Genomic DNA, 24,949 nt, shown 5'->3' on the forward strand with positions numbered 1-24,949 from the left:
TCACACACACTCTGTAAAACACACACAATCCGAGGAAAACCTTGCTAGCGCCCGTTTCATTGGTGTCATGTTATAATTCTCTTAAATATGTTTTCTTGGACCCAACACAATTAACGTCATTTGTAACATCTAAAAGACTTGAAGGAGTGAAATAGAATTAACCTTGTTAGAATGTCTCCTGGATGTTATATTTCCTTAATTTTTTCTTCTTTCCTTTTACTACTCCAATAACTTGGATCTATCTCTTTAAAGTGGACTTGAGTGTAGATTTATATGGTTTGTTCTACTAGTTATGTTTTTTGATATATGTTTAAAACACTTTCCAATCAAGTGTAACTCCTTGATATAACTGTAAATTCTATAAAAAATAAAATAAAATTTTTTAAAAAAGTGTAAAAGAAGGGGGGAGAAGGGAAAAGAAACCCCCCCAAAAACCTCTCAACATGCATCTCTAAAGTAAGTCAGCAACAAAGACCACTTCTCCTTATACAAGATAAAACGAGGTGATTTTTTTTTAGCAAGGAGTGTTCCACCAGTCTTGATGTGTGGCTTGGTTCAAAGTTTTCCAGTGCGTAAAAACTACCTTCAAGGCTAAAGTAAACATGGTATTAACAAGCATGCATTCATTAGATTTTAACTTAGATCTAAAACATTGGTCTCTAAGCAATGCATATTTGTACAATATGGGACCAGTGAAATGAAACACTTCTGTCAGAGTGAGCCATATGTCATTCCAGAATGCTTTAATACACACACTCAAAGATAAGATATTTGATAGTACTTTGTTGGGCATGACAGTTATATTGGATAAAACTTTCCCCCCCTGTTTACTAAGCTGCACTAGCGGCTGCGGTGCACTAATGCCGACACAGCTCATTCGGGGGGGGGGGGGGGGGGGGGCGTTTAGCTCACTACCAAATAGACTGAAATCATGCACATGCAATTACTTAAAACACACACAACTAATCATCTATATATATAAAAGGCAACCCCAACGTTCTGAAGCCTCCACGGAAGTTGAGGCGCCCGAGATATCCGGTGTGCCCTGGAGTGTCTGCACCGCCCTCGCGTCAAAACGTCATGACGCGTCAAAACGTCATGACGTCGAGGGCGGAGCTATTGACACTCGAGGGCCGAAACGGCCCACAGCGAACAAGGCAAGTAGCTTCGAGGGACGGAGGGAGGGGGCCCCTTGCTAGCGCCCGTTTCATTCCGCTCAGAAACGGGCATTTTTTCCTAGTAATAAATAATAAGCCCAATGGTGAAACAAGAGGAGTTAGTACATGCATAAAAGGGCCCTGCTGCAGATAACTTGAGCTAAGCTTTAGTAAAAGACCCCTTGAATGAAAAACATAAGTCTTAAAGGCTTAGATTAAAACATGAATGTGTATTTAAAAATCCCCCCACAATAACCCATTTAAAAGGGACACATATCTATTAGGGGTTCTCAAAGCACTTTTCCCTAACAGTGAGTAATATATTCAAAGCCTAAAACAAGTAAAATTTGATTTGAAAACCAGTGTGGCTTGTAAGAACAGACAAATGGATAGATGGATTAATATGCCGCTACTCACAAACAGCAGCAGTGTCTCTGCAAAGACTAAAAACAACAAAAGTATTAAACATGAGCATGAAGCCAGTAATAATTAAAAAAAAAAAGGCCAAATATAAAAATGCAGTTACTCACAGATAGCAGAACTCCTCCACCTTGATTAGCAAGAAAACAGTCACACTGATGAACTTACTAGAACTTACCAAGTGAAATCAAACTTAAACATATCACTACCGTGGAAAGCAGCCTGTGGAGGACCTCAAGGATCGTCACTATCACCAATACTCTTCAACATAATGATGATCCCACTGGCCAAGTCCTTAGCAAAGCAAGGCCTCAACCCGTTCATCTACGCAGACGATGTCACAATTTACATTCCCTTCAAATATGATCTAATAGAAATCAACAACGAAATCAAGCTCGGTTTGAATACCATGGATTCATAGGCAAACTCTTTCCAATTGAAACAGAATACTGAAAAAACACATTGTTTCATCCTCTCATCTCAACATAATACGTACAAACCCACAACCTTAATCACCCCAGAACACACCCTCCCTATCTCAGACAGCCTGAAAATACTCGGCGTTGCAATCGACCAAGAGAGCCAAGTGAACTCCACAACAAAGAAAATATTCCACTCAATTTGGAAACTTAAGCGCGTAAAACTTTTCTTCCCGAGGGAAATATTTCGCAACCTAATACAATCAATGGTACTAAGTCACGCAGACTACTGCAACGGAATCTATGCTGGATGCAAAGAACAACTCACTAAGAAACTCCAGACTGCTCAAAACACAGCAGCCAGGCTTATATTTGGCAAATCGCGGTTCGACAGTGCCAAACTCCTCTGAGAAAAATTGCATTGGCTTCCAATCAAAGAACGTATTACTTTCAAAATCTGTACCCTGGTCCACAAAATCATCTGCGGCCAAATCCTAGGATACATGACAGGCCTTATAGACCACCCTCCCATAAACACAACCAGATCATCTTGAACATACCTAAACCTCTACTACCCAAACTGCAAAGGACTTAAATACAAAGCAACCTATGCATCCAGCCTCTCCTATATAAGCACAAAACTATGGAACTCAGTGCCAAAAGTTGTGAAAACAACCTACGACCATCTAAACTTCAGGAAATCACTAAAAACCTACCTGTTCAAAAAGGCATATGCCACCGACCCAACATAAATACCCACACTCTGCAACACAGCAAAATCAAAGCTCGTAATGGACACTATATAACCTTCCCTCTCCTCGACCCCTACTGTATCTGAAACACAGGTACCTTACTCGACCACAATATCACCTTGTATTTGTTTCTTTACCGGACTTGGTGCACGCCTTCACGATATTATGTAAGCCACATTGAGCCTGCAAATAGGTGGGAAAATGTGGGATACATATTTCTCTGCGCTGAGAATACGTAAGAGCCTTCAGCCACCCCCTATCTTACTAATTCTGTCTCATTTCAGATCCCAACTGATGGAGAGCAGGGTGTTTAAATTAATTTTTTTCAGCTGATTTAGCTATTTTTTCGTTTACAAATTCACTACATAAAAAAACAATAAAATCATAAATTAATTTTTTAGCTACTGTATAGTAACTTTGCAAAGCTGCTAAATTACATAGCTGTGTTTCTCATGTGGCTATGAAACTGTGTCTCTAGAAGAGAGCTTAGGGATTTTTAAATTCTATATTGTTGTATTTAATGCTAATAAAATAATTATGTAAGATTTTTAGTTTCTGTGATGGTAGTTTGGAGCAAGGTAGAAGGATAGCATAGATAAATTTGTAATTTGTTTTTTTGCAATTCTTCTGACTTTTTGGTTTACAAATATTCAGTTCTCTAAAATATCTGCTTTCCAGGCCTCTCCACATTCTGATCTGCAATGCTGGAGTCTTCGGCGGTCCCTGGGTCTTGACAATAGATGATCTGGAGTCTACTTTTCAAGTAAATTACTTGGGGCATTTTTATCTTGTTCAGCTCCTTCAAGATACCCTACGCCACTCTGCCCCGGCAAGAGTTGTTATGGTTTCATCCGAGTCTCACAGGTTGGTTAAAATAACTGTATTCTGTTGTATTTTATCCTTTTTTTTTTTTTTTTTTAAATTTGTAACTGGTCACACAGTCTTAGCTTAAATAAATTGTGGCCGAGTTAACAAAATAATGGTGTGATTAAGCTAAGTAAAATCCCATGTTACAAATGGCTGTGAAAGTAGCCTTTGTCCTAGTTGTGCATGTTTCCGGTCAGTCCTTAGATGGATGCAGGTCTTTTTAATGCATTTAAGGTTATCCATTGATTTTACTTAGAGATGGAATAATAATTGATTAAATTTGAATGGCGTGACCTGTATTGATTTGTCATTCAGCAACTTCAACATCTTACCAAGAAGAATGCACAGTTATTTCAGCAGCATAAACAATGCAATTAAAGACTGCTAGATGGAATCCAATAGTTTTAAAATGAAAAATTAGGAAACTCAGTGCTGCTTTGAGCTTTATAATGGAAGCAATCAGAATATCGTAGAAAGGTGGACATACAAATATAGCAGCTTTTCGCTGTAGTTTTCGTTTAACATGTCTTTTATGCCTAGGTTTCTGTCTCCTTCGAACTCCATTACAACTCTTTTCATTATAACAGTAGCTACCTACGTTTAACACTCTGGGGCCCTTTTACTAAGCCGTATAGGCGCCTACGCTCTCAATGTGCGCCAAATTGGAGTTCCTGCCTGGTTACCGCGTGACCCTTGCAGTAATTTCAGTTTTGGTGCGCGTCTGCTACGCACATACGAAAAATATTTTTTACTTTCTGACGAGCAGCAGCTATGTGCGTCAAGTGGCATTTGGCGCACGTAGACCATTACTGCCCGGTTACCGCGTGAGACCTTAACGCTAGGTCAATGGCTTGCGGTAAGGTCCATTTTCGACAAAAATTTAAAAGAGCATTTTTTTTAGGTGCGCTGAAAAATAATTCTGCGCGCGCCCAAAACGCACGTCTACACTACCGCAGGCCATTTTTCAGCGCACCTTAATAAAAGGACCCCTCTGGTTCTTTAGTTAATTCCAGATTGGATACAACATGCCATTCTACCTTTTTGTTTTCTTTTTTTTTTTAATTTGGCCCCAGCCCTGTGGAATGCTTTGCCACAATATCTCAGGTCCAAAGCAAATGGTAAGAACTTCAAAAGGAACTTAAAGGCCCATTAATTTTTTCTTGCCTTTTGTGATTTTTTAATCCAGGGGTGGATTGTATTGCTCAGGTGGATGGGGAAATACACAAAGACAGATATTTGTTGAGTTTTTTTTTTAACATTGTGGTTTATTGATTATTTTTATTTAAATTTTATAAATTATGGTGATGTTTTTTAATGATGTAAAACCTTTTTTATTTTTTGCCTTGAAAAGTGGAGTTTCAAGCCTATTAATAAATATTAATAAATATAAACTCATGAACTGTAGTTCCGTTTCTGGTGTATATCAATTTTATAGTGACGTAGGGGCTTATTTTCAAAGCACTTTGATTTACAAAGTTCCATAGGTTACTATGGAGCTCATTTTTGAAAGAGAAAAATGTCTATAAAGTGGCATAAAGCAGCATTTGGGCATTTTCCTCACAAAAACGTCCACATCAATATTTTCAAAATCAATTTTTAGATGTTTTTCTATGAAGTTCATCAGAAGTGCGTTCAAAACACAAGGGAGGATGTTGGGGTGCATTAAGGGTGAGATTTGGGCGTTCCTAAGACTTGGTCGTTTTACAGCCATAATGGAACAAAACAAAATCGTCCAGGACTAAAACTAAGACATTTTGAGCTAGACCTGTTTTTATAACTAATAAGGCACAAAAAGGTGCCCTAAATGACCAGATGACCACTGGAGCCTCTTGCAGGGTATCCACTAACTTTCTACTTCTTATCAGATTTGCAGATGGAACACTCTAGGCCACATCTGGTAGGTTGAAGCCACCCAAATGTTAGCACTTCCCCTTTTCTTTTCATTTTTGCAATATCGTTTATCAAATCTTTGTCCAGCTCTTCTGTTTGAGTTGAAGATCTATAGACTACCCCATTTTGGATCAGTGTTCTGTGTCCCCCTCCCGACACAAGTAGAGAATCCACAAACGTGGAGAACTCAACGAAATCCCACGGATAGTCACAATATAACAAAACAGTGGGTAAAAAACCAGGAGTTCCAGAGTAAAGATGAACCAAACTCGCATGAGCGTCTGGGCTGTGCAGTCTAAGAAAAACTTTTTTCTTAGACTGCACAGCCCAGACGCTCATGCGAGAGATCTGGCTCATGCTTCAGAACAAAGGTCTTTTTAAAGACCACTACAATACAGACTGTATTTTACAACATTGCTAATTCTGGATCATCATTATCGTTCTCAAGTATTTAGACTCCTGATGTAGGCCCTTTGGCCGAAACACAACGTTGTGTCGAGTCAATATACTGATTAATAAAGTTTGGTTCATCTTTACTCTGGAACTCCTGGTTTTTTACCCCTCCCGACACAATTCACAGGGCTTCCTCTTTTCCCCACACCCCCTACTTATAAGGAAATGACCCCTAGTGGTAGTAGCGCAAGTTTACCACCAAGAGTGTCACTTTGTAGATGCTCCGGCAGGGCAGAAGTGACTAGGGATTGCTATTGCGTGACCACCAGGACTGCTGATGGTAGGTGGTGAAAGATGGCGGGGATCCCTTTGGGGAGGGTGGGGAATGTCATGGGGGTGGTGGATTTGATCGGTAGAGAAACAGCGTCGGCCCCTTAGCCTCTCAGGCCTAAGAACTTCAGGCCATGGCTTTGAGGCCTGATGGTCCCAGGCCCTTGGAATAATGCTGCTTGTGGCTTGCAAGCAGCTTTGTTCGTTTACTATGGTAGTCAGAAACCATGAGTAGATTGCTGACTCCCGTGGTAAATCAAGATGCAGTAAAAGCTCGCCTTTTACCACGCCTTGATAATTTCCCCCCTAAACAACAGTATAACAAAGAGAGGGAGCAAAGTACAAACAAAAATCCAAAAAGCAAAACAAAAAGTACCAGGAGCCCTCAAAAACAGGGAATAAAATCTTTAATCATATATTATGATGAAACAATCCTAAAAACGACCCGACACGGTCCGTGTTTCGGCGCACAGCGCCTTTGTCAGGGGTCGCAAAGTGTAGCACAATGCATGCGGCTGTTGGTTAGAAGCAATGTGCTGCGTCGCCGTGCTATCCCTTCGCACAGTTTTCAAGTGGAGAAAAACTCTCACAGACAAATGACTTCTCGTCACGAAATCAGTGATAGTGGACAACCAGAATAGGAAAATTTAAAAAGGTAATCCTCTTATTTTAGCACTGTTAAAAAGTAATTTTGCCCTTATTGGAATTGCGTGGTGAGGCGTTAACTTTCTTTTCTCCTGCCTCCGATACTGTATGCGTTTGTAATCTCAACCAAAAGGCAAAGAATAAGTGGCCCAGCCCATAGCTTGAACCTTAAACTCAGTGCTTCATCAGAGTCCAAGAGACAATGGAAAATGTACATTTATTTTAATCTTTAAAAAAAAAATTACAATGGTGATCATTAGCACAGCACCAGATATATTACAATCAAAACAGTAATTGATTATATAATTAGCAGATTAATTAAGCATTTACATACTGAATAGCTGAGCTAAAATTTGTAGCAGCTGTTAGCATTCAACATCAGATATATTAGAGAGAAACAATCACATATCTGTTGTGTGGCAGTTAATACATTGCATTTATATATTGTAGATTAATATATAAGCATAGAAACAGAGCTGATGCCAGTCCACCACCACCCAGCCAATACTAATCTGATTTTGTATATATTTTTTTTTTGTTACATTTGTACCCCGCGCTTTCCCACTCATGGCAGGCTCAATGCGGCTTACATGGGGCAATGGAGGGTTAAGTGACTTGCCCAGAGTCACAAGTGGGAATCAAACTCAGTTGCTCAGTTCCCCAGGACCAAAGTCCACCACCCTAACCACTAGGCCACTCCTCCACTCCATATATGACAATATAGCTTGCTGGTACCAACTTTGGCAACCCCATGGCTTGCAGTTTTATTGCAGAAGTCTTTGTTTTTCATAATCTTCCTCGGACACATCAACGATGGCATAGGGGCCCTTTTACTAAGCCGCGTAGGCGCTTACATGCGCCCAATGTGTGCCGATTTGGAGTTACCGCCTGGCTACCATGTGGCCCTCGTGGTAATTTCATATTTGATGCGTGTCCGCTCTGCGCTTTCAAAAAAAACATTTTTCTGACACGTGTAGCGGACACGTGTCAAGCGGCTTTCTACGCACGTAGGTCATTGCCGCCCGGTTAAAGTGTGAGACCTTACTGCTAAGTCAATGGCTGGCGGTGAGATCTCAGACCCCAAATAGATGCGAACCAATTTTTATTTTGCCGCACGTCCATTTTTGGCAAAAATGTATAAAAAGGCATTTTTTTTTACAGACACGCTGAAAAATGAATCTACATGCGCTTACAACTCGTGCCTACACTAGTGCAGGCCATTTTTCAACACAATTTAGTAAAAGGACCCCATTGTGAAAAAAAACCCAAAAAACAAAGCTGTGAATCAGTTTGCTACGGGTCTGGATGGACAATACTGGAGTATGTAAATATTCTGGACCTCCCAGCCTTAATACATCCACATTTCAGTCTACTATTGGTTTCTTCTGTTTTGTTTGTTCTGCCTTTTTATTGCCTTATGTTGATACATCAGTGCATCTGCTTTAACTCTGAAACACATATCTGTAGTGACCACATCCACATTTATGTTAAAAACTTTGTTGAGCGTGTTCTTGTTGAAAAAGCAGAGGGCAAAGTGATGTACCCACGAGGCGCCTGCCCATCTTTAAATACGAGTTTCAGCTAGCAAATGATCAAACCACTTGAAATCTTTAAACGTTTTTACGAAAAGCAAGAAAAATATGATCACATTTCAGCCCTGTTCATGGAGGTTAACCACTTTTCAAATACTAAGCCTTTATAAATGACCTTAGTTTGCTAGTTGCTGTTTTTCTGACTTGAGAGAGAGCTGTTTTAAGAGCAAAGCAAACACAATGGAAATGCTTAAGTGTTTGTTTGTTTATTCTCTTTTGTGAAATATTTTCAGGGAAGGATCAAATTAGGAAAAGGGTTAGGCCTCAGTTTCTCTCCCCTATTACGTATAACAAAAAACTTAAATTTGAAATACTCTCTTGGTTGTGATAGGTTTACGAATTGATTGCTCCATAAATAATAAGAGTCATTTTCTCTTAGGGGTATAGTTATCAACATGAGTTGTCATTAAGGTCTGTTATTTTACCCCTAACTTGTGCTGTTTTAGCACAGGCCCTATACCATACATTGAGTTTTGGTTAATAATAACTGGGGTTAACAGTCAGCTTGCAGCATCAAAGCTACAAACTCCTTATTTAGAAAGTGAACCTCAGGTTCTTTCTGGAGAGGCTCAGCACAGGAAGGCATAAGCCTTACAGCAAGCATTTTAGAACTCTTAATTGACTCAGAAATACCCCTATTAAGGGAGGGGGTGTAGCTGATAGCCTGAAAATCCTTGGTGTCACAATCGGCCGAAACCTTACACTCGAGACCCAAGTTAACTCTACAATCAAGAAAATGTTCCAGTCAATGTGGAAACTTAAACGCGTGAAACCATTCTTCCCGAGAGCAACTTTCCACAACCTGGTACAATCAATGGTATTAAGCCATGCTGACTATTGCAATGGACTTTATGCGGGATGTAAAGAACTACTCATAAAGAAACTACAGACTGCTCAAAACACAGCAGCCAGGCTTATATTTGGAAAATCGCGATTCGACAGCGCCAACCCCCTACGAGAAAAACTGCACTGGCTCCCAATCAAAGAATGTATTACTTTCAAAATCTGCACCCTGGTCTACAAGATTATCTATGGCGAAGCCCCGAGTTATATGGCTGATCTCATAGACCTACCAACCAGAAACACAATTAGAACATCACGAACATACCTAAATCTTCACCACCCTAGCTGCAAGGGACTTAAGTACAAATCAATTTACGGATCCAGCTTCTCCTATATAAGCACGCAACTATGGAATGCATTACCGAAAGCCATAAAGACAACGCAAGATCACCTCAACTTCCGGAAATCACTAAAGACCGATCTGTTCGAAAAGGCATACACTACTGATCCAACTTAAGTGCCTGAACTCAGCAACACAACGAAACCAAAACTTGCAATGAACAATATATTACTCTTCTTCTCTCGATTCTCTAATGTGACTGTAACAACATCACTCTGTGTTTGTTTCATCACCGGAGGTGGCTAACACCTCACGGTACTATGTAAGCCACTTTGAGCCTGCAAATAGGTGGGAAAATGTGGGGTACAAATGCAACAAATAAAAGAGTTCTGTCACTAGAACTGAAGGTTACTTGTTCAGTGAGAAAACCAAGAGGACAAAGAAGCCCCTCAACTTCCTTCACAATCCTGACATGTTTTTTTTTTTATTTGAATTTTGCTCACACCTTTTTCAGTAGTAGCTCAAGGTGAGTTACATTCAGGTACACTGGGTATGTTTTGTCCATATAACCACTCATGGTGGGTATAGAAGCTGCTGAAATATTTGCCTTTTGCCTCATGTATATCAGAAAGAGGAAGGAGACTCACCAGTCTTCCAGGCACTGCTACAAAAACGGCAGATGTCACAAAGTCCAAGGCAAAAACCTCCGAAGTTTGACCTTCACCAGAGTTGTTCCAAAGGGGCTCCAGAGGAGCTGGCTGTGCCCCTTAGGCCATGCTCCTGCAGCCATGTGTGTGGTAGCATGGGTTTGGTCTTGTAGCTGGCAGGGTCAATGACATCAGAGCCATGCCCAGCTACCAATGGGACTTTGAGAGGCCCACTTCTCCCTTTTTTTTCTTGTAGCATACAGGTGATCAGGCGATAGTAATGTTTTTCCTGTCTCCCACCTCTGTGCAGCAAGGACTTGGGTCTTATTGCTGGCACCTCAGTTATGTCACAGCTGTGCCCAGCATGGACAGGAACTTAAGAAGACCACTCTTTCTTCCTTTTTCATACCATACAGGTGATAGTAGTGCAGTGAACTGATTACCTAGGGGGAGGGGGACTGGTTCAATTCCTGCTGTGGCTACCTGAGACCCTGGGCAAGTCACTTAGGGGTATGTTTACTAAGGCACGTTAGCGTTTTAAACGCGCTTGTAAATTTAAGGCACGTTAAATGCTAACGCGCCTATACATGTCTATGGGCGGGCTAGTGTTCAATGCGCGTACACTTTTTACACGCGTTAAAAACGCTAACGCTCCCATAGCACTGCTTAGTAAATTTAGCCCTTAACCCTCTATTGCCCAAGGTGCAAAAACTTAGATTGTGAGCCTGTTAGGGATAGAGAAAGTACTTTATGTAATATATAAAAATATGAAAAGGTAGTTTATCAAAAATATAATAATAATAATAACAATAATATGTGTTTTTTTCTGAAATTCACTGTTGCAATTCTTTTTGTCATGGACTTTCTAAGTGTCTTTTTTCTCATTTCTAATTAATTCGAAATAAGGCTGCAAAGTTAATTTCTGGGCAAAACTGTTTTGAGCATGCCACAGCTTACTAATGGAATTGCATTGATTACCAGTGGAATTTTGTCTTCGATTTAGGGTTGGCTGTTTGGCTGTAAATGACTTTAGGTCCTCTGAACCTCTTTATTTACTGTCTTACTAAGGGGCCCTTGTCCGGCCGGCCGGTAAGTTCTCACTTGCCGCGTCACCATTTCGGGGGGGGGGGAAGAGCACTTACTGCTACCCATTGAGGTGGCGGTAAGGGCTCCTGCACTAACCCGGTGGTAACCAGGCAGTGCGAGACACTGACTGATTACTGCTGGGTAACCCCCTGCGGAAATATGTTTTCAATATTTCCGCTAGTGCCGGAAATGCCACGTGCTGGAGGTCGCCGGCACCCGTGTTGGGCCAGCAGTAGTTAACGGTTACTACACGGCAACCCTTTAGTGAAAGGGCCCCTAAGTTTTTGTGCACTTATGGTGGGTTTACATAACTCACAGCTGTTGTTACTTGATATGCCAGATCATTCAGATATTTGATTGATGACTACTAACAAAATATATATTTTCCTTGTTTCCCCCCCTCAAAAAATTTTTTTGGAATAGTCTGCCTTTTGACTTACAAATAGAATCAAATTATTTGAAATTTAGGGCTAGCATTTTTAGTGGGCACTAAAAACGATAATGCGCCTACAGCTCAGCTTAGTAAACATGGCCATTAGGAAGTTATTGAACAACTAGTAAAAAAGGCCCATTTCTGACACAAATGAAACGGGCGCTACCAAGGTTTTCATCGGAGTGTGAATGTTTGAGAGAGTGTGTGTGAGAGTGACTGTGTGAGAGAGAGAGAGTGAATCTGTGAGTGTGTGTGTGTAACAGAGAGAGTGAGACTGGGTGCGAGTGTGTCTGTGAAAGAGAGTCTGTGTGTGCCTGGGCCCCCTCCCTCCCACCCACCCAGTTCCAGTGTCCCCCCTTCCTCCGTGTTCCAGGGTCGTCGTCCCCCCCTCCCTCCATCCGAGTTTCAGGGTCGTCACCCCGTTTGGTTTTTTTTTTTAGTTTTTGTACAGGTGGTGCATTCCCCCCTCCTCCCCTCTCGTTCCCTCCTCCAAGTTCCAGACCCCCTCCCTCCCTCCCTCCAAATTCCAGACCCCCCTCCGAGTTCCAGACCCCTCCCGCTCTCTGAGTTCCAGACCCCACCTCCCTGCCTCCCTCCCTCCGATTTGCAGACCCCCTCCCTCTCTCCGAGTTCCAGACCCCACCTCCCTGCCCCCTCCCTCCAATTTGCAGACCCCCCTTCCTCCAATTTCCCGACCCCCCCTCGGAGTTCCTGACCCCTGGACCCCCCTGCCGCGACCCTCTCGAGCCCCCCTTCCCGCCGCTAACCCTTCGGGCTTCGTAGCCCATCTGTGAAGAAAGTTACGGACACAGGCAGGCAGACGCATAGAATGTTGGAGGTGAGAATTATTATATAGGATATTTTAAGTGAAATTATAAGGTTATATGCTTGATTTATGTATATCACTTCATTTGTATGATATTATTTAGCTTGTAAACCATTTAGTGATCTTGTAAGATAGAAGTGGTTTATAAAAGCTATGTAAATAATCTTTATTTTGAGTCAGAAAATATTTTTATATTGCATTTTCCTATAAATTGTGACCTGTGGAAGTGGGAAGAGAGAGAGAAAGTAGTCAGGATTCAACGTGAATCCTTTTATCACTTCCAAACAGAGGGGCTTGTGGTAGAAATGACACACTGTGGATAGATTTACCATTTGAAATTTATGGTAGCTGAAATGAAGTCAAGCAAGAGAGGATGCCGGTAATAACCCTGCCCCGTATTATGAGGAGAGACATCTAGTAATTAGGATGTAACAAAATCTCTGCCTCCTTATCTTTGTGAATCAGAGCATTTTTTGTGGGTGTGTGAGCGAAAAGTCATCTGGTGGTGGTATGAATTGTGTGAGGTTACTGTGCACCAGGCATGCATCGCTTTGAAAATAAATCTGCCAACTCCAATCATTTGCCAGATGTGAAGGGCACCATGGGATAAGCTTAAATGAGCTGGTATTTAATGGAAGATTATGTTGAATTGTCAGCTACTTGCTTCCCTTTGTCTTTTTTTTTTTTTAATATTCCAAAGTACAATTTGAAACAACTTTTTCGTGATCGTTGCAGTTTTTTTTTTTTTTTTGTTACATTTGTACCCCGCGCTTTCCCACTCATGGCAGGCTCAATGCGGCAAGCAATGGAGGGTTAAGTGACTTGCCCAGAGTCACAAGGAGCTGCCTGTGCCTGAAGTGGGAATCGAACTCAGTTCCTCAGGACCAAAGTCCACCACCCTAACCACTAGGCCACTCCTCCACTGTTGCTACTATTTGAGATTCTACATGGAATGTTGCTATTCCACTAGCAACATTCCATGTAGAACTCGGCCCTTGCAGGTCACCAATGTGGCCGCGCAAGCTTCTGCTTCTGTGAGTCTGACGTCCTGCACGTACGTGCAGGACGTCAGACTCACAGAAACAGAAGCCTGCGCAGCCTTCTATATGGAATGTTGCTAGTGGAATAGCAACATTCCATGTAGAATCTCCAATAGTAGCAACATTCCATGTAGAATCTCCAATAGTATCTATTTTATTTTTGTTACATTTGTACCCTGCGCTTTCCCACTCATGGCAGGCTCAATGTGGCTTACATGGGGCAATGGAGGGTTAAGTGACTTGCCCAGAATCCCACTAGCAACATTCCATGTAGAAGTCGGCCCTTGCAGATCACCAGTGTGGCCACGCAGGCTTCTGCTTCTGTGAGTCTGACGTCCTGCACGTACGTGCAGGACGTCAGACTCACAGAAACAGAAGCCTGCGCAGAGCCTTCTACATGGAATGTTGGAATGTTGGTAGTGGAATAGCAACATTCCATGTAGAATCTCCAATAGTAGCAACATTCCATGTAGAATCTCTAATAGTAGCAACATTCCATGTAGAATCTCCAATAGTATCTATTTTATTTTTGTTACATTTGTACCCTGCGCTTTCCCACTCATGGCAGGCTCAATGCGGCTTACATGGGGCAATGGAGGGTTAAGTGACTTGCCCAGAGTCACAAGGAGCTGCCTGTGCCTGAAGTGGGAATCGAACTCAGTTCCTCAGGACCAAAGTCCACCACCCTAACCACTAGGCCACTCCTCCAGTGTATAATTGCACAGTGCATTCTTCAAGATCCATGGCTTTGTTTTGGAATATAGAAAGATTGCTAACTATGGACCTTGCTTACCAAGAAGGTTCAGCCAAAGGTTTGTGGATGACCAAAATCATAAGTATAAGCACATGCTGGGTTTAATAATAGCTTCCAGTTATATACAGGATGGCAATTTTTTTTATTAAAAAGAAAAGAAAGAAAACAACCTAATAATATCAATCATACAAATATAAAAGGTTGTTATAAGCTCTTCGGGTCCTTTTACTAAGGTGCGCTGCAAAATGGCTTGCGGTAGTATAGGCGCGGGTTTTGGGCGCGCGCCGATCCCTTTTTTCAGAGCGCATGTAAAAAAGGCCTTTTTAAAATTTTTGCCAAAAATAGACACGTGGCAAAATCAAAATTGCAGCGTGTCCATTTTGGGTCTGCGACTGTACCGCCATCCATTGACCTAGCAGTAAAGTCTCACGCGATAACCAGGCGGTAATGACCTATGCGTGTCAAATGCCACTTGGAACGCGTCCAATACGCGCATCCGAAATAAAAATTATTTTTCGGCCATGCGTATCGGACGCATGCCAAGAGCCACACGGTAGTCAGGTGGTAACTCCATTTTGGTGCACTTTGGGTGTGCATAGACGCTTACGTAGCTTAGTAAAAGGGCCCCTTTTTACTAAGCCGCACTGTAGGTGTGCTAACGTTTTTAGCATGTGCTAACTCTAGAGACACCCATAGGAAAATATGGGTGTGACTAGTGTTAGTGCGTGCTAAGAATTAGCGCACGCTAAAATCTCTAGCGTGCCTTGGTAAACAAGACCCTAATTATTGTAGTATATAAATTGTTTACTGATACAATTTCAATTACCAAAAATAAAACATATTATCAACAAGATGGCGATTTTTCTTTACTGTTTCCTACTATTTTTATTGGACTTGACAAAAATGCTTATTTGTATTTTGTGTAAGAAAGGGGCTGAAAATTGACATCTAAGTTGTTGTTTTACATATAAGTTGTGAGTAAAGCGGTTACTTTTCACCGTTGCCCATTTCTTACTATTTTCTGTGCAGTGTGGCTCAAAAAAACCCTTTTTGCTTCTCTTATAATACAACATTCTCTTGTTCTGATTTGCCCCTTCCATAGTATGTATGACCATTCAAAGTCCAATATCCAGAAGTGAAATACAAATTCAATTGAGCTCTACTGCCAACAATATTTAACTTTGAATGGTCATATATAGTGTGGAAGGAGCAAATCAGCACAAAAGAATGTTGTGTGATAAGATAAGTAGAGCTCGTTTTTTTGAGTCACATTACATCGAAAAAAAGTAAGAAACGGGCAGTGATGAAAAATAACTTCTTAACTCACAGTGTACATAGAAACGTAGAAACGGAAAAATGAAGGCAGAAAAAGACTAGATGGTCTATCCAGTCTGCCCATCTATGCCATCTGTTTCCCCTATCACTCCGTTAGCAATCCTATGTACTTTTGCCAAACTCTCTTGAATTCAGATCCTGTTTTCATCACCACCACTTCCACCAGGAGGCCGTGCCACGAATTCACTACCCTTTCCATGAAGAAGTATTTCCTCAGGTTACTTCTGAGTCTATCCCCTTTCACCTTCTTCATATGCCCCCTCATTCCAGAACTTCCTTTCAATTGAAAGAAGCTTGCCTCTTGTGCTTTTATGCCGCATAAGTATTTAAATGGCTCTATCATATCTCATCTCTCCCATCGTTCTTCCAAAATATACCTATTGAGTTCTTTAAGTCTCTCCCCATATCCTATATGGCAAAGACCACTAGTAGCCGCCCTCTGGACCGACTCTATCCTTTTTGAAGGTATGGTCTCCAGAATTGTACACCATATTCTAAATGAGGTCTCACCAGAGTCTTATATAGGAGCATCATCACCTCCTTTTTCCGACTGGTCATTCCTCTCCCTATGCACCCAAGCATTCTTCTAGCTTTCGCTGTCACTTTTTCTACATGTTTGGCCACCTTAAGATCATCACCTACAGTCACACCCAAGTCCCGCTGCTCTTTCGTGCACAAACGTTCTTCATCCCTTAAACTGTACTGTTCCCTCGTAGTTTTGCAGCCCAAATGCACGACTCTGCATTTTTTTTTTTACCATTATCTAAGCTGCCAAATTCCAGACCGTTCTCTAGCTTCACTAAAGGGCCCTTTTACTAAGCCGCGTAGGCGCCTACGTGCGCCAAATTGTAGTTACCGCCGTTACTGCTTGGCCCTTGCGGTCATTTCAATTTTGGCGCGCATCCGCTACGCGTGTCTGACAAACTTTTTATTTTCTGGTGAGCATAACGGACGTGTGCCAAGTGGCATTTGACTCAAGTAGGTCATTACCGCCCCAATTCTTTACCGCTAGGTCAATGGCTGGCGGTAAGGTCTCAGACCCAAAATGGATGCGCGGCAATTTTGATTTTGCCGCACGTCCATTTTCGGCAAAAAAAGGCCTTTTTTACAGGCGCGTGGAACCATGTCAATGGCTTTCCTAAAATCTAAATAGACCACATCAAGCGCTCTCCCTCTAACCAACTCTTTGGTCACCCTGTCAAAGAAATGAATCAGATTTGTCTGACAAGACCTTCCTCTAGTGAAACCATGTTGCCTCGGTTCCTGTAATCCATTGATTTTCAAAAACATAACTACCGTATTTTTCGGACTATAAGACACACTTTTTTCCCCCCAAATTTGGGAGGAAAATGGGGGGTGCGTCTTATAGTCCGAAGGTAGATTTGGCTGGCTGGCAGGCCGCCCGCCCTCCGAGTTCGGGATCGCCGTCAGGGTTACCTCCTCCCTCCCCCCCCGGCCCTGTCACCACTTCTCCCTACTCACGCGATCTTCCCTGGTGGTCTAGTGACGTTGGGGCAGGAAAGAGCCCCCTCTTTCCTGCCCAGCGCGCTGCTCTCCATCCTCCTGTATGCAGTCTGACGGTCTCGGCAAGATTCAAAATGGCCGCCGAGACTTCAATTCTCGGCGGCCATTTTGAATCTCGCCGAGACCGTCAGGCAGCAATGCAGACAGGAGGATGGAGAGCAGCGCGCTGGGCAGGAAAGAGGGGGCTCTTTCCTGCCCCGACGTCACTAGACCACCAGGGAAGATCGCGTGAGTAGGGAGAAGTGGTGACAGGGCCGGGGGGAGGGCGATCCCGAACTCGGAGGGAGGGATTCGGACAAGACGCACCGGAGCACCTAGGTTTTAGAGGAGGGAAAAAGGAAAACAAATTTTTTTCTATTTCCCTCCTCTAAAACCTAGGTGCGTCTTATGGTCCGGTGCGTCTTATAGTCTGAAAAATACGGTATTCTCTTTTAAAAGTGTTTGGAAACTACCAGCCTGTAGTTCCCAACCTTTCCTTTCTTCTGCTTAGAGGTCAATGTTAAGCCCCTTTCTTAAACAAAATACAAATAAGCATTTTTGTCTAGTCCAATAAAAATATTACGAAACCATAAAGAAAAATCCTCATCCTGTTCATATTATAATGCATTTTAGTGAAAGGACCTTCAAGTAACTTAAGACAATATTTTCTATTTATTATGCTTCTGCGTTTCCAAAACATTTTTCAACATTTCTGTATTAGGAAATAAACATTTGAAAAATTTGTTGGAGATCTGGGTAATTAAAAAAAAAGTTATGATTCTTATGATTTGATATTCCAGTTAATGCAGTTTGTGATTTGCAGTTCCATAGTAAGAGATACAGAGAATATTTAGATCTTATTACACTTTTCCTCTGCATTATTCAGTCCCAATACAAACTTGGACCTGATGTTGAAAATTAACATGAGTGTTTTTCTCTGCTAGATGAACTTGGAGCTGTATATGTATTAAATAACTGAATAATGTTATCACTTGAGAGAACACTGTATTTATCTTCATCATTTTTGCCTCTCCTGTAGACGTATGCACATAACAGCTGATCCCTTCAAGGATGATTTGCTCTTGATTTGTTTTTTATAATTTTACATTTGATGAAATTTTAAGTAGGAATAGCAAACTAATTTCATTCCTCCCCCCCCCCCCCCCCTCATGTGTCACAATTAAGTTCTACTGTTTCTATCCTAGCTAATATGTGAATTTTTGAATTTTTCAAATGAGGTTTATTCTGTGAGATTTTTTTCATTTGTATGCCATTAATGTTTTTAAGGAGGATATGAGAAATCTACTACTACTACTTAACATTTCTAAAGCGCTTCTAGGGTTACGCAGCGCTGTACAAATTTAACATGGAAGGACAGTCCCTGCTCAAGGAGCTTACAATCTAAAAGACAAATGTACAGTCAATCTGATAGGTCAGGCAGATTGGGGCAGCCTATATGTCCGAAAGGTTAGGTTCCGAAAGCAGCATTGAAGAGGTGAGCTTTAAGCAAGGATTTGAAGATGGGTAGGCAGGGGGCTTGGCGTAGGGGTTCAGGAAGATTGTTCCAGGCATAGGGTGAGGCAAGGTAAAATGGGCGGAGCCTGGAGTTGGCAATGGTGGAGAAGGGTACTGAGAGGAGGGATTTGTCATGTGAGCGGAGGTTACGGGCAGAACGCAGGGCGAGATGAGGGTAGAGAGGTAGTGAGGAGCAGCAGAGTGAGTGCATTTGTAAGTAAGGAGGAGAAGCTTGAATTGTATGCAGTATCTGATCGGAAGCCAGTGAAGTGACCTGAGGAGAGGGGTGATATGAGAATAACGGTTTTGGCGGAATATAAGACGTGCGGCAGAGTTCTGAACGGATTGAAGGGGGATAGATGGCTGAGTGGGAGGCCGGTGAGGAGTAGGTTGCAGTAGTCGAGGCGAGAGGTAATGAGAGCGTGGACGAGAGTTCGGGTGGTGTGCTCAGTGAGGAAAGGGCGAATTTTGTTGATGTTGAAGAGGAAGAAGCGACAGGTTTTGGCAGTCTGCTGGATATGCGCAGAGAAGGAGAGGGAGGAGTCGAAGATGACTCCGAGGTTGCGGGCAGATGAGACGGGTAGGATGAGGGTGTTATCAACTGAGATAGAGAGTGGAGGAATCCAGGTGGTTCTGCCACTGTGAAGAATTTTTGTTCACATACATTTCTGCATCTGAGGTGGGGGAGGGGTATTCAGGCTTGTGCAAATATGAGCTGCCCAGATCCTGTTGGAAAGGTACACAAGGCTTGAGAAGTGGGTTTTTTTTTTTGGGTCAAGTAGTGTCATCTGGCTGGTGTCTTCTTGTGTAGCTGTGTTTCTCCGAGGACAAGCAGGCTGCTTGTTCTCACGACTGGGTTGACGTCCGCGGCAGCCCCCACCAACCGGAAAAAGCTTCGCGGGACGGTCGGCACGCAGGGCACGCCCACCGCGCATGCGCGGCCGTCTTCCCGCCCGTGCGCGACCGCTCCCGCCAGTTACTTTTTTTCCGCGACTGAGAGAGTCGTGTTTTTGCAACTCTCTCGTTTCAGCCGCCGGAATTTTCGACCGCGTTTACGCGGGTCGTCGCTCTTGGCCTTTTCGGCCTCTTCTTCTTTCGTTTCGTTTTGTTATCCAAAAAAAAAAAAAAAAAAAGAATTTTGCGCGTGTGGAGCACGCGCTCCTCCCTTTTCCCTCGCTTTCTAGCGGGGACGCCTCGTTGCGGCCTAGTGGCCGCTCGGTCGGTCTCAATTTTCGTGGTGTGATTTTAGCCACCATTGCCGACTTTGACTTCGCCGACGCGATTTTTCCGTCGATGTCCTCGAAGGTCCCGAGTGGATTTAAAAAGTGTGGTCGCTGCGGCCGGCCGATCTCGCAGACCGACACCCACGCTTGGTGCCTCCAGTGCCTCGGGCCGGAGCACAATCTCAAGTCGTGTGCTTTGTGTCTCGGTCTCCGGAAACGGACTCAGGTTGCGAGGCAAGTTCTGCGGGACCGTCTTTTTGGAACTTGCGCCGGCCCCTCGACGTCGACCTCGACGGCATCGGTATCGAAGGCCGGTTCTTCGGTACCGGTATCGATGCCCGAGACATCGGCACCGATGGCAGCGACCCCAGGAGAACAGGTCCCGTCGGCCCGCCGGTCCGCCGGCGAGAGTGGGGTAGAGAGACCGCGTGGGCAGTCGGCCCCGGTCACTCCCTCAACTCGTGAGCCACGGGACCGAACCCTGTCGGACCCGGTACCCCGAGACCGAGGGGGATCGACCTCCTCCTCCTCCATGCCCTCCGGCACCGGTGACGTGCACCGGAAGAAGGACAAGAAGCGCCGTCACCGGGAGCCCTCGGTGCCTGAAGAGGAGTCGACGCCGAAGCGTCATCACAGAGAGGAGAGATCTCCGTCGGTGGTGGAGGTACCGACGCGTCGGGGTTCCGGCACCTCGGTGCCGTCTCCTGGCCCCCAGCAGCTTCTGGCACCGACACCCTTACCGGCCCCACCGCCTTTCTCGGCAGCGGGCCTGGACGAGTGCCTCAGAGCCATCCTTCCGGGGCTCCTGGAAGGGCTGATGCGCCAGGCTGTGCCGGCGCCGGGGGTGCTTGCGCCCTCGGCGCCGATGACTGTGGCGCCGGCGAGCTCTAGCCCGGCGCCGGGGCAGTCGACACCGCCGCCGCTTGCGGTGCCGGTCTCGACAGCCACGCAGGTGGAGTCCCCGTCGACGTCGATGGAGGGAGCTCCGTCCCCGCCGGCGCGGGAGTCCACCGCTCGACGACACCGAGGCCTCGGTGCCTCGACGTCGAGCCGGGCCCGGTACCGGACTCAGCTACATGAGCTAATGTCCGATACCGAGGATGAGGACTCGTGGGGGGAAGAGGAGGACCCGAGATATTTCTCCTCAGAGGAGTCTACGGGCCTTCCCTCGGACCCCACGCCGTCACCGGAGAGGAAGCTCTCACCTCCTGAGAGTCTCTCCTTTGCCTCCTTTGTGCGGGATATGTCTATAAGCATTCCCTTTCCCGTGGTCTCTGTGGAAGAGCCGAGGGCCGAGATGCTCGAGGTCCTCGACTATCCATCACCACCTAGAGAGTCCTCCACGGTACCGCTGCACAATGTCCTGAAGGAGACGCTGCTCCGGAACTGGGTGCGACCATTAACTAATCCCACCATTCCCAAGAAAGCAGAGTCCCAGTACAGGATCCACTCTGACCCAGAGCTCATGCGGCCCCAGTTGCCCCATGACTCAGCGGTCGTGGATTCTGCTCTCAAGAGGGCACGGAGTTCGAGGGATACCGCCTCGGCGCCCCCGGGGCGGGAGTCTCGCACTCTGGACTCATTTGGGAGGAAGGCCTACCAGTCCTCCATGCTCGTGACCCGCATCCAATCTTACCTGCTCTATATGAGCATCCACATGCGGACCAATGTGCAACAGCTGGCGGACCTGGTCGATAAGCTCCCGCCGGAGCAGTCCAGGCCTTATCAGGAGGTGGTCAGGCAGCTGAAGGCGTGCAGAAAGTTCCTGTCCAGGGGGATTTTTGACACCTGTGACGTGGCATCTCGTGCTGCGGCCCAAGGTATAGTGATGCGCAGGCTCTCATGGCTGCGTGCCTCTGACCTGGACAACCGCACCCAGCAGAGACTGGCTGACGTCCCTTGCCGGGGGGATAACATTTTCGGTGAGAAGGTCGAGCAGATGGTGGACCAACTGCATCAGCGGGAAACCGCTCTCGACAAGCTCTCCCACCGGGCGCCTTCAGCACCCGCCCCCCCGGGTGGGCGTTTTTTCCCGGGCACGGCAGGCTGCACCCTATTCTTTTGCAAAGCGTAGGTACAACCAGCCGGCCCGAAGGCCTCGTCAGGCACAGGGACAGCCCCAGCGCGCTCGTTCTCGTCAACAGCGTGCGCCTAAGCAGCCCCCTGCGCCTCCACAGCAAAAGCCGGGGACGGGCTTTTGACTGGATCCACGGGAACATAGCCGCCCTACAAGTGTCCGTACCGGACGATCTGCCGGTCGGAGGGAGGTTAAAATTTTTTCACCAAAGGTGGCCTCTCATAACCTCCGACCAGTGGGTTCTCCAAATAGTGCGGTGCGGATACGCCCTGAATTTGGCCTCCCTGCCTCCAAATTGTCCTCCAGGAGCTCAGTCTTTCAGCTCCCATCACAAGCAGGTACTTGCAGAGGAACTCTCCGCCCTTCTCAGCGCCAATGCGGTCGAGCCCGTACCACCCGGGCAGGAAGGGCAGGGATTCTATTCCAGGTACTTCCTTGTGGAAAAGAAAACAGGGGGGATGCGTCCCATCCTAGACCTGAGAGGCCTGAACAAATTCCTGGTCAAAGAAAAGTTCAGGATGCTTTCCTTGGGCACCCTTCTGCCAATGATTCAGAAAAACGATTGGCTATGTTCCCTGGATTTAAAGGACGCATACACTCACATCCCGATACTGCCAGCTCACAGACAGTATCTCAGATTCCGCCTGGGCGCACGGCACTTTCAGTATTGTGTGCTGCCCTTTGGGCTCGCCTCTGCCCCACGAGTGTTTACAAAGTGCCTCGTGGTGGTAGCGGCCTACCTACGCAAGCTGGGAGTGCACGTGTTCCCATATCTCGACGATTGGCTGGTCAAGAACACCTCGGAGGCAGGAGCCCTCCGGTCCATGCAGTGCACTATTCAACTTCTGGAGCTGCTGGGGTTTGTGATAAATTACCCAAAGTCCCATCTCCAGCCAACTCAATCTCTGGAATTCATAGGAGCGCTGCTGAATTCCCAGACAGCTCAGGCCTACCTTCCCGAAGCGAGGGCCACCAATCTCTTGGCCCTGGCTTCGCAGACCAGAGCGTCTCAGCAGATCACAGCTCGGCAGATGTTGAGACTTCTGGGTCATATGGCCTCCACAGTTCATGTGACTCCCATGGCTCGTTTTCACATGAGATCTGCTCAATGGACCCTAGCTTCCCAGTGGTTCCAAGCCACCGGGAATCTAGAAGATGTCATCCGCCTCTCCACCAGTTGTCGCACTTCACTGCTCTGGTGGACCATCCGGACCAATTTGACCCTGGGACGTCCATTCCAAATTCCGCAGCCCACGAAAGTGCTGACGACGGATGCATCTCGCCTGGGGTGGGGAGCCCATGTCGATGGGCTCCACACTCAGGGTCTGTGGTCCCTCCAGGAAAAGGATCTGCAGATCAACCTCCTGGAGCTCCGAGCGATCTGGAACGCACTGAAGGCTTTCAGAGATCGGCTGTCCGGTCAAATTATCCAAATTCGGACAGACAATCAGGTTGCAATGTATTACGTCAACAAGCAGGGGGGCACCGGATCTCGCCCCCTGTGCCAGGAGGCCGTCGGGATGTGGCGTTGGGCGTGTCGGTTCGGCATGCTCCTCCAAGCCACATACCTGGCAGGCGTAAACAACAGTCTGGCCGACAGACTGAGCAGAGTCATGCAACCGCACGAGTGGTCGCTCCATGCCAGAGTGGTACGCAAGATCTTCCGAGCGTGGGGCACCCCCTCGGTGGACCTTTTCGCCTCTCAGACCAACCACAAGCTGCCTCTGTTCTGTTCCAGACTTCAGGCACACGGCAGGCTAGCGTCGGATGCCTTTCTCCTCCATTGGGGGACCGGCCTCCTGTATGCTTATCCTCCCATACCTTTGGTGGGGAAGACCTTACTGAAGCTCAAGCAGGACCGCGGCACCATGATTCTGATAGCGCCCTTTTGGCCCCGTCAGATCTGGTTCCCTCTTCTTCTGGAGTTGTCCTCCGAAGAACCGTGGAGATTGGAGTGTTTTCCGACTCTCATTTCGCAGAACGACGGAGCGTTGCTGCACCCCAACCTTCAGTCTCTGGCTCTCACGGCCTGGATGTTGAGGGCGTAGACTTCACTGCGTTGGGTCTGTCTGAGGGTGTCTCCCGGGTCTTGCTTGCCTCTAGGAAGGATTCCACTAAAAAGAGTTACTTTTTCAAGTGGAGGAGGTTTGTCGTGTGGTGTGAGAGCATGCCCTGCACAGAACCTGCTTGAATACCTTCTGCACTTATCAGAGTCTGGCCTCAAGACCAACTCAGTAAGGAATCACCTTAGTGCGATTAGTGCTTACCATTATCGTGTGGAAGGTAAAGCCATCTCTGGAGAGCCTTTAGTCGTTCGATTCATGAGAGGCTTGCTTTTGTCAAAGCCCCCTATCAAGCCTCCTACTGTGTCATGGGATCTCAACGTCGTCCTCACCCAGCTGATGAAACCTCCTTTTGAGCCACTGAATACCTGCCATCTGAAGTACTTGACCTGGAAGGTCATTTTCTTGGTGGCAGTTACTTCAGCTCGTAGGGTCAGTGAGCTTCAAGCCCTAGTAGCTCATGCTCCATATACTAAATTTCATCACAACAGAGTAGTGCTCCGCACTCACCCAAAGTTCCTGCCGAAGGTGGTGTCGGAGTTCCATCTTAACCAGTCAATTGTCTTGCCAACATTCTTCCCCAGGCCGCATACCCGCCCTGCTGAACGTCAGTTGCACACATTGGACTGCAAGAGAGCATTGGCCTTCTACTTGGAGCGGACACAGCCCAACAGACAGTCCGCCCAATTGTTTATTTCTTTCGACCCTAACAGGCTAGGGGTCGCTGTCGGGAAACGCACCATCTCTAATTGGCTAGCAGATTGCATTTCCTTCACTTACGCCCAGGCTGGGCTGACTCTTGAGGGTCATGTCACGGCTCATAGTGTCAGAGCCATGGCAGCGTCGGTGGCCCACTTGA

At 45.7% G+C, this 24,949-nt stretch overlaps 1 protein-coding gene across 1 annotated transcript in view; it reads left to right on the plus strand.

Annotated features, from left to right (window-relative positions):
* Positions 1-24,949, plus strand: part of WWOX (WW domain containing oxidoreductase) — a 1,373,934-nt gene that overhangs the window by 423,543 nt on the left and 925,442 nt on the right. Inside the window, exon 7 of the mRNA XM_030204500.1 lies at positions 3,427-3,612. Coding sequence (XP_030060360.1) covers positions 3,427-3,612 — 186 coding nt within the window. The remainder of the gene's footprint in view (positions 1-3,426; positions 3,613-24,949) is intronic.

Source organism: Microcaecilia unicolor, chromosome 5, assembly GCF_901765095.1.
Source record: "Microcaecilia unicolor chromosome 5, aMicUni1.1, whole genome shotgun sequence".
NCBI classification, from domain to species: Eukaryota; Metazoa; Chordata; class Amphibia; order Gymnophiona; family Siphonopidae; genus Microcaecilia; species Microcaecilia unicolor.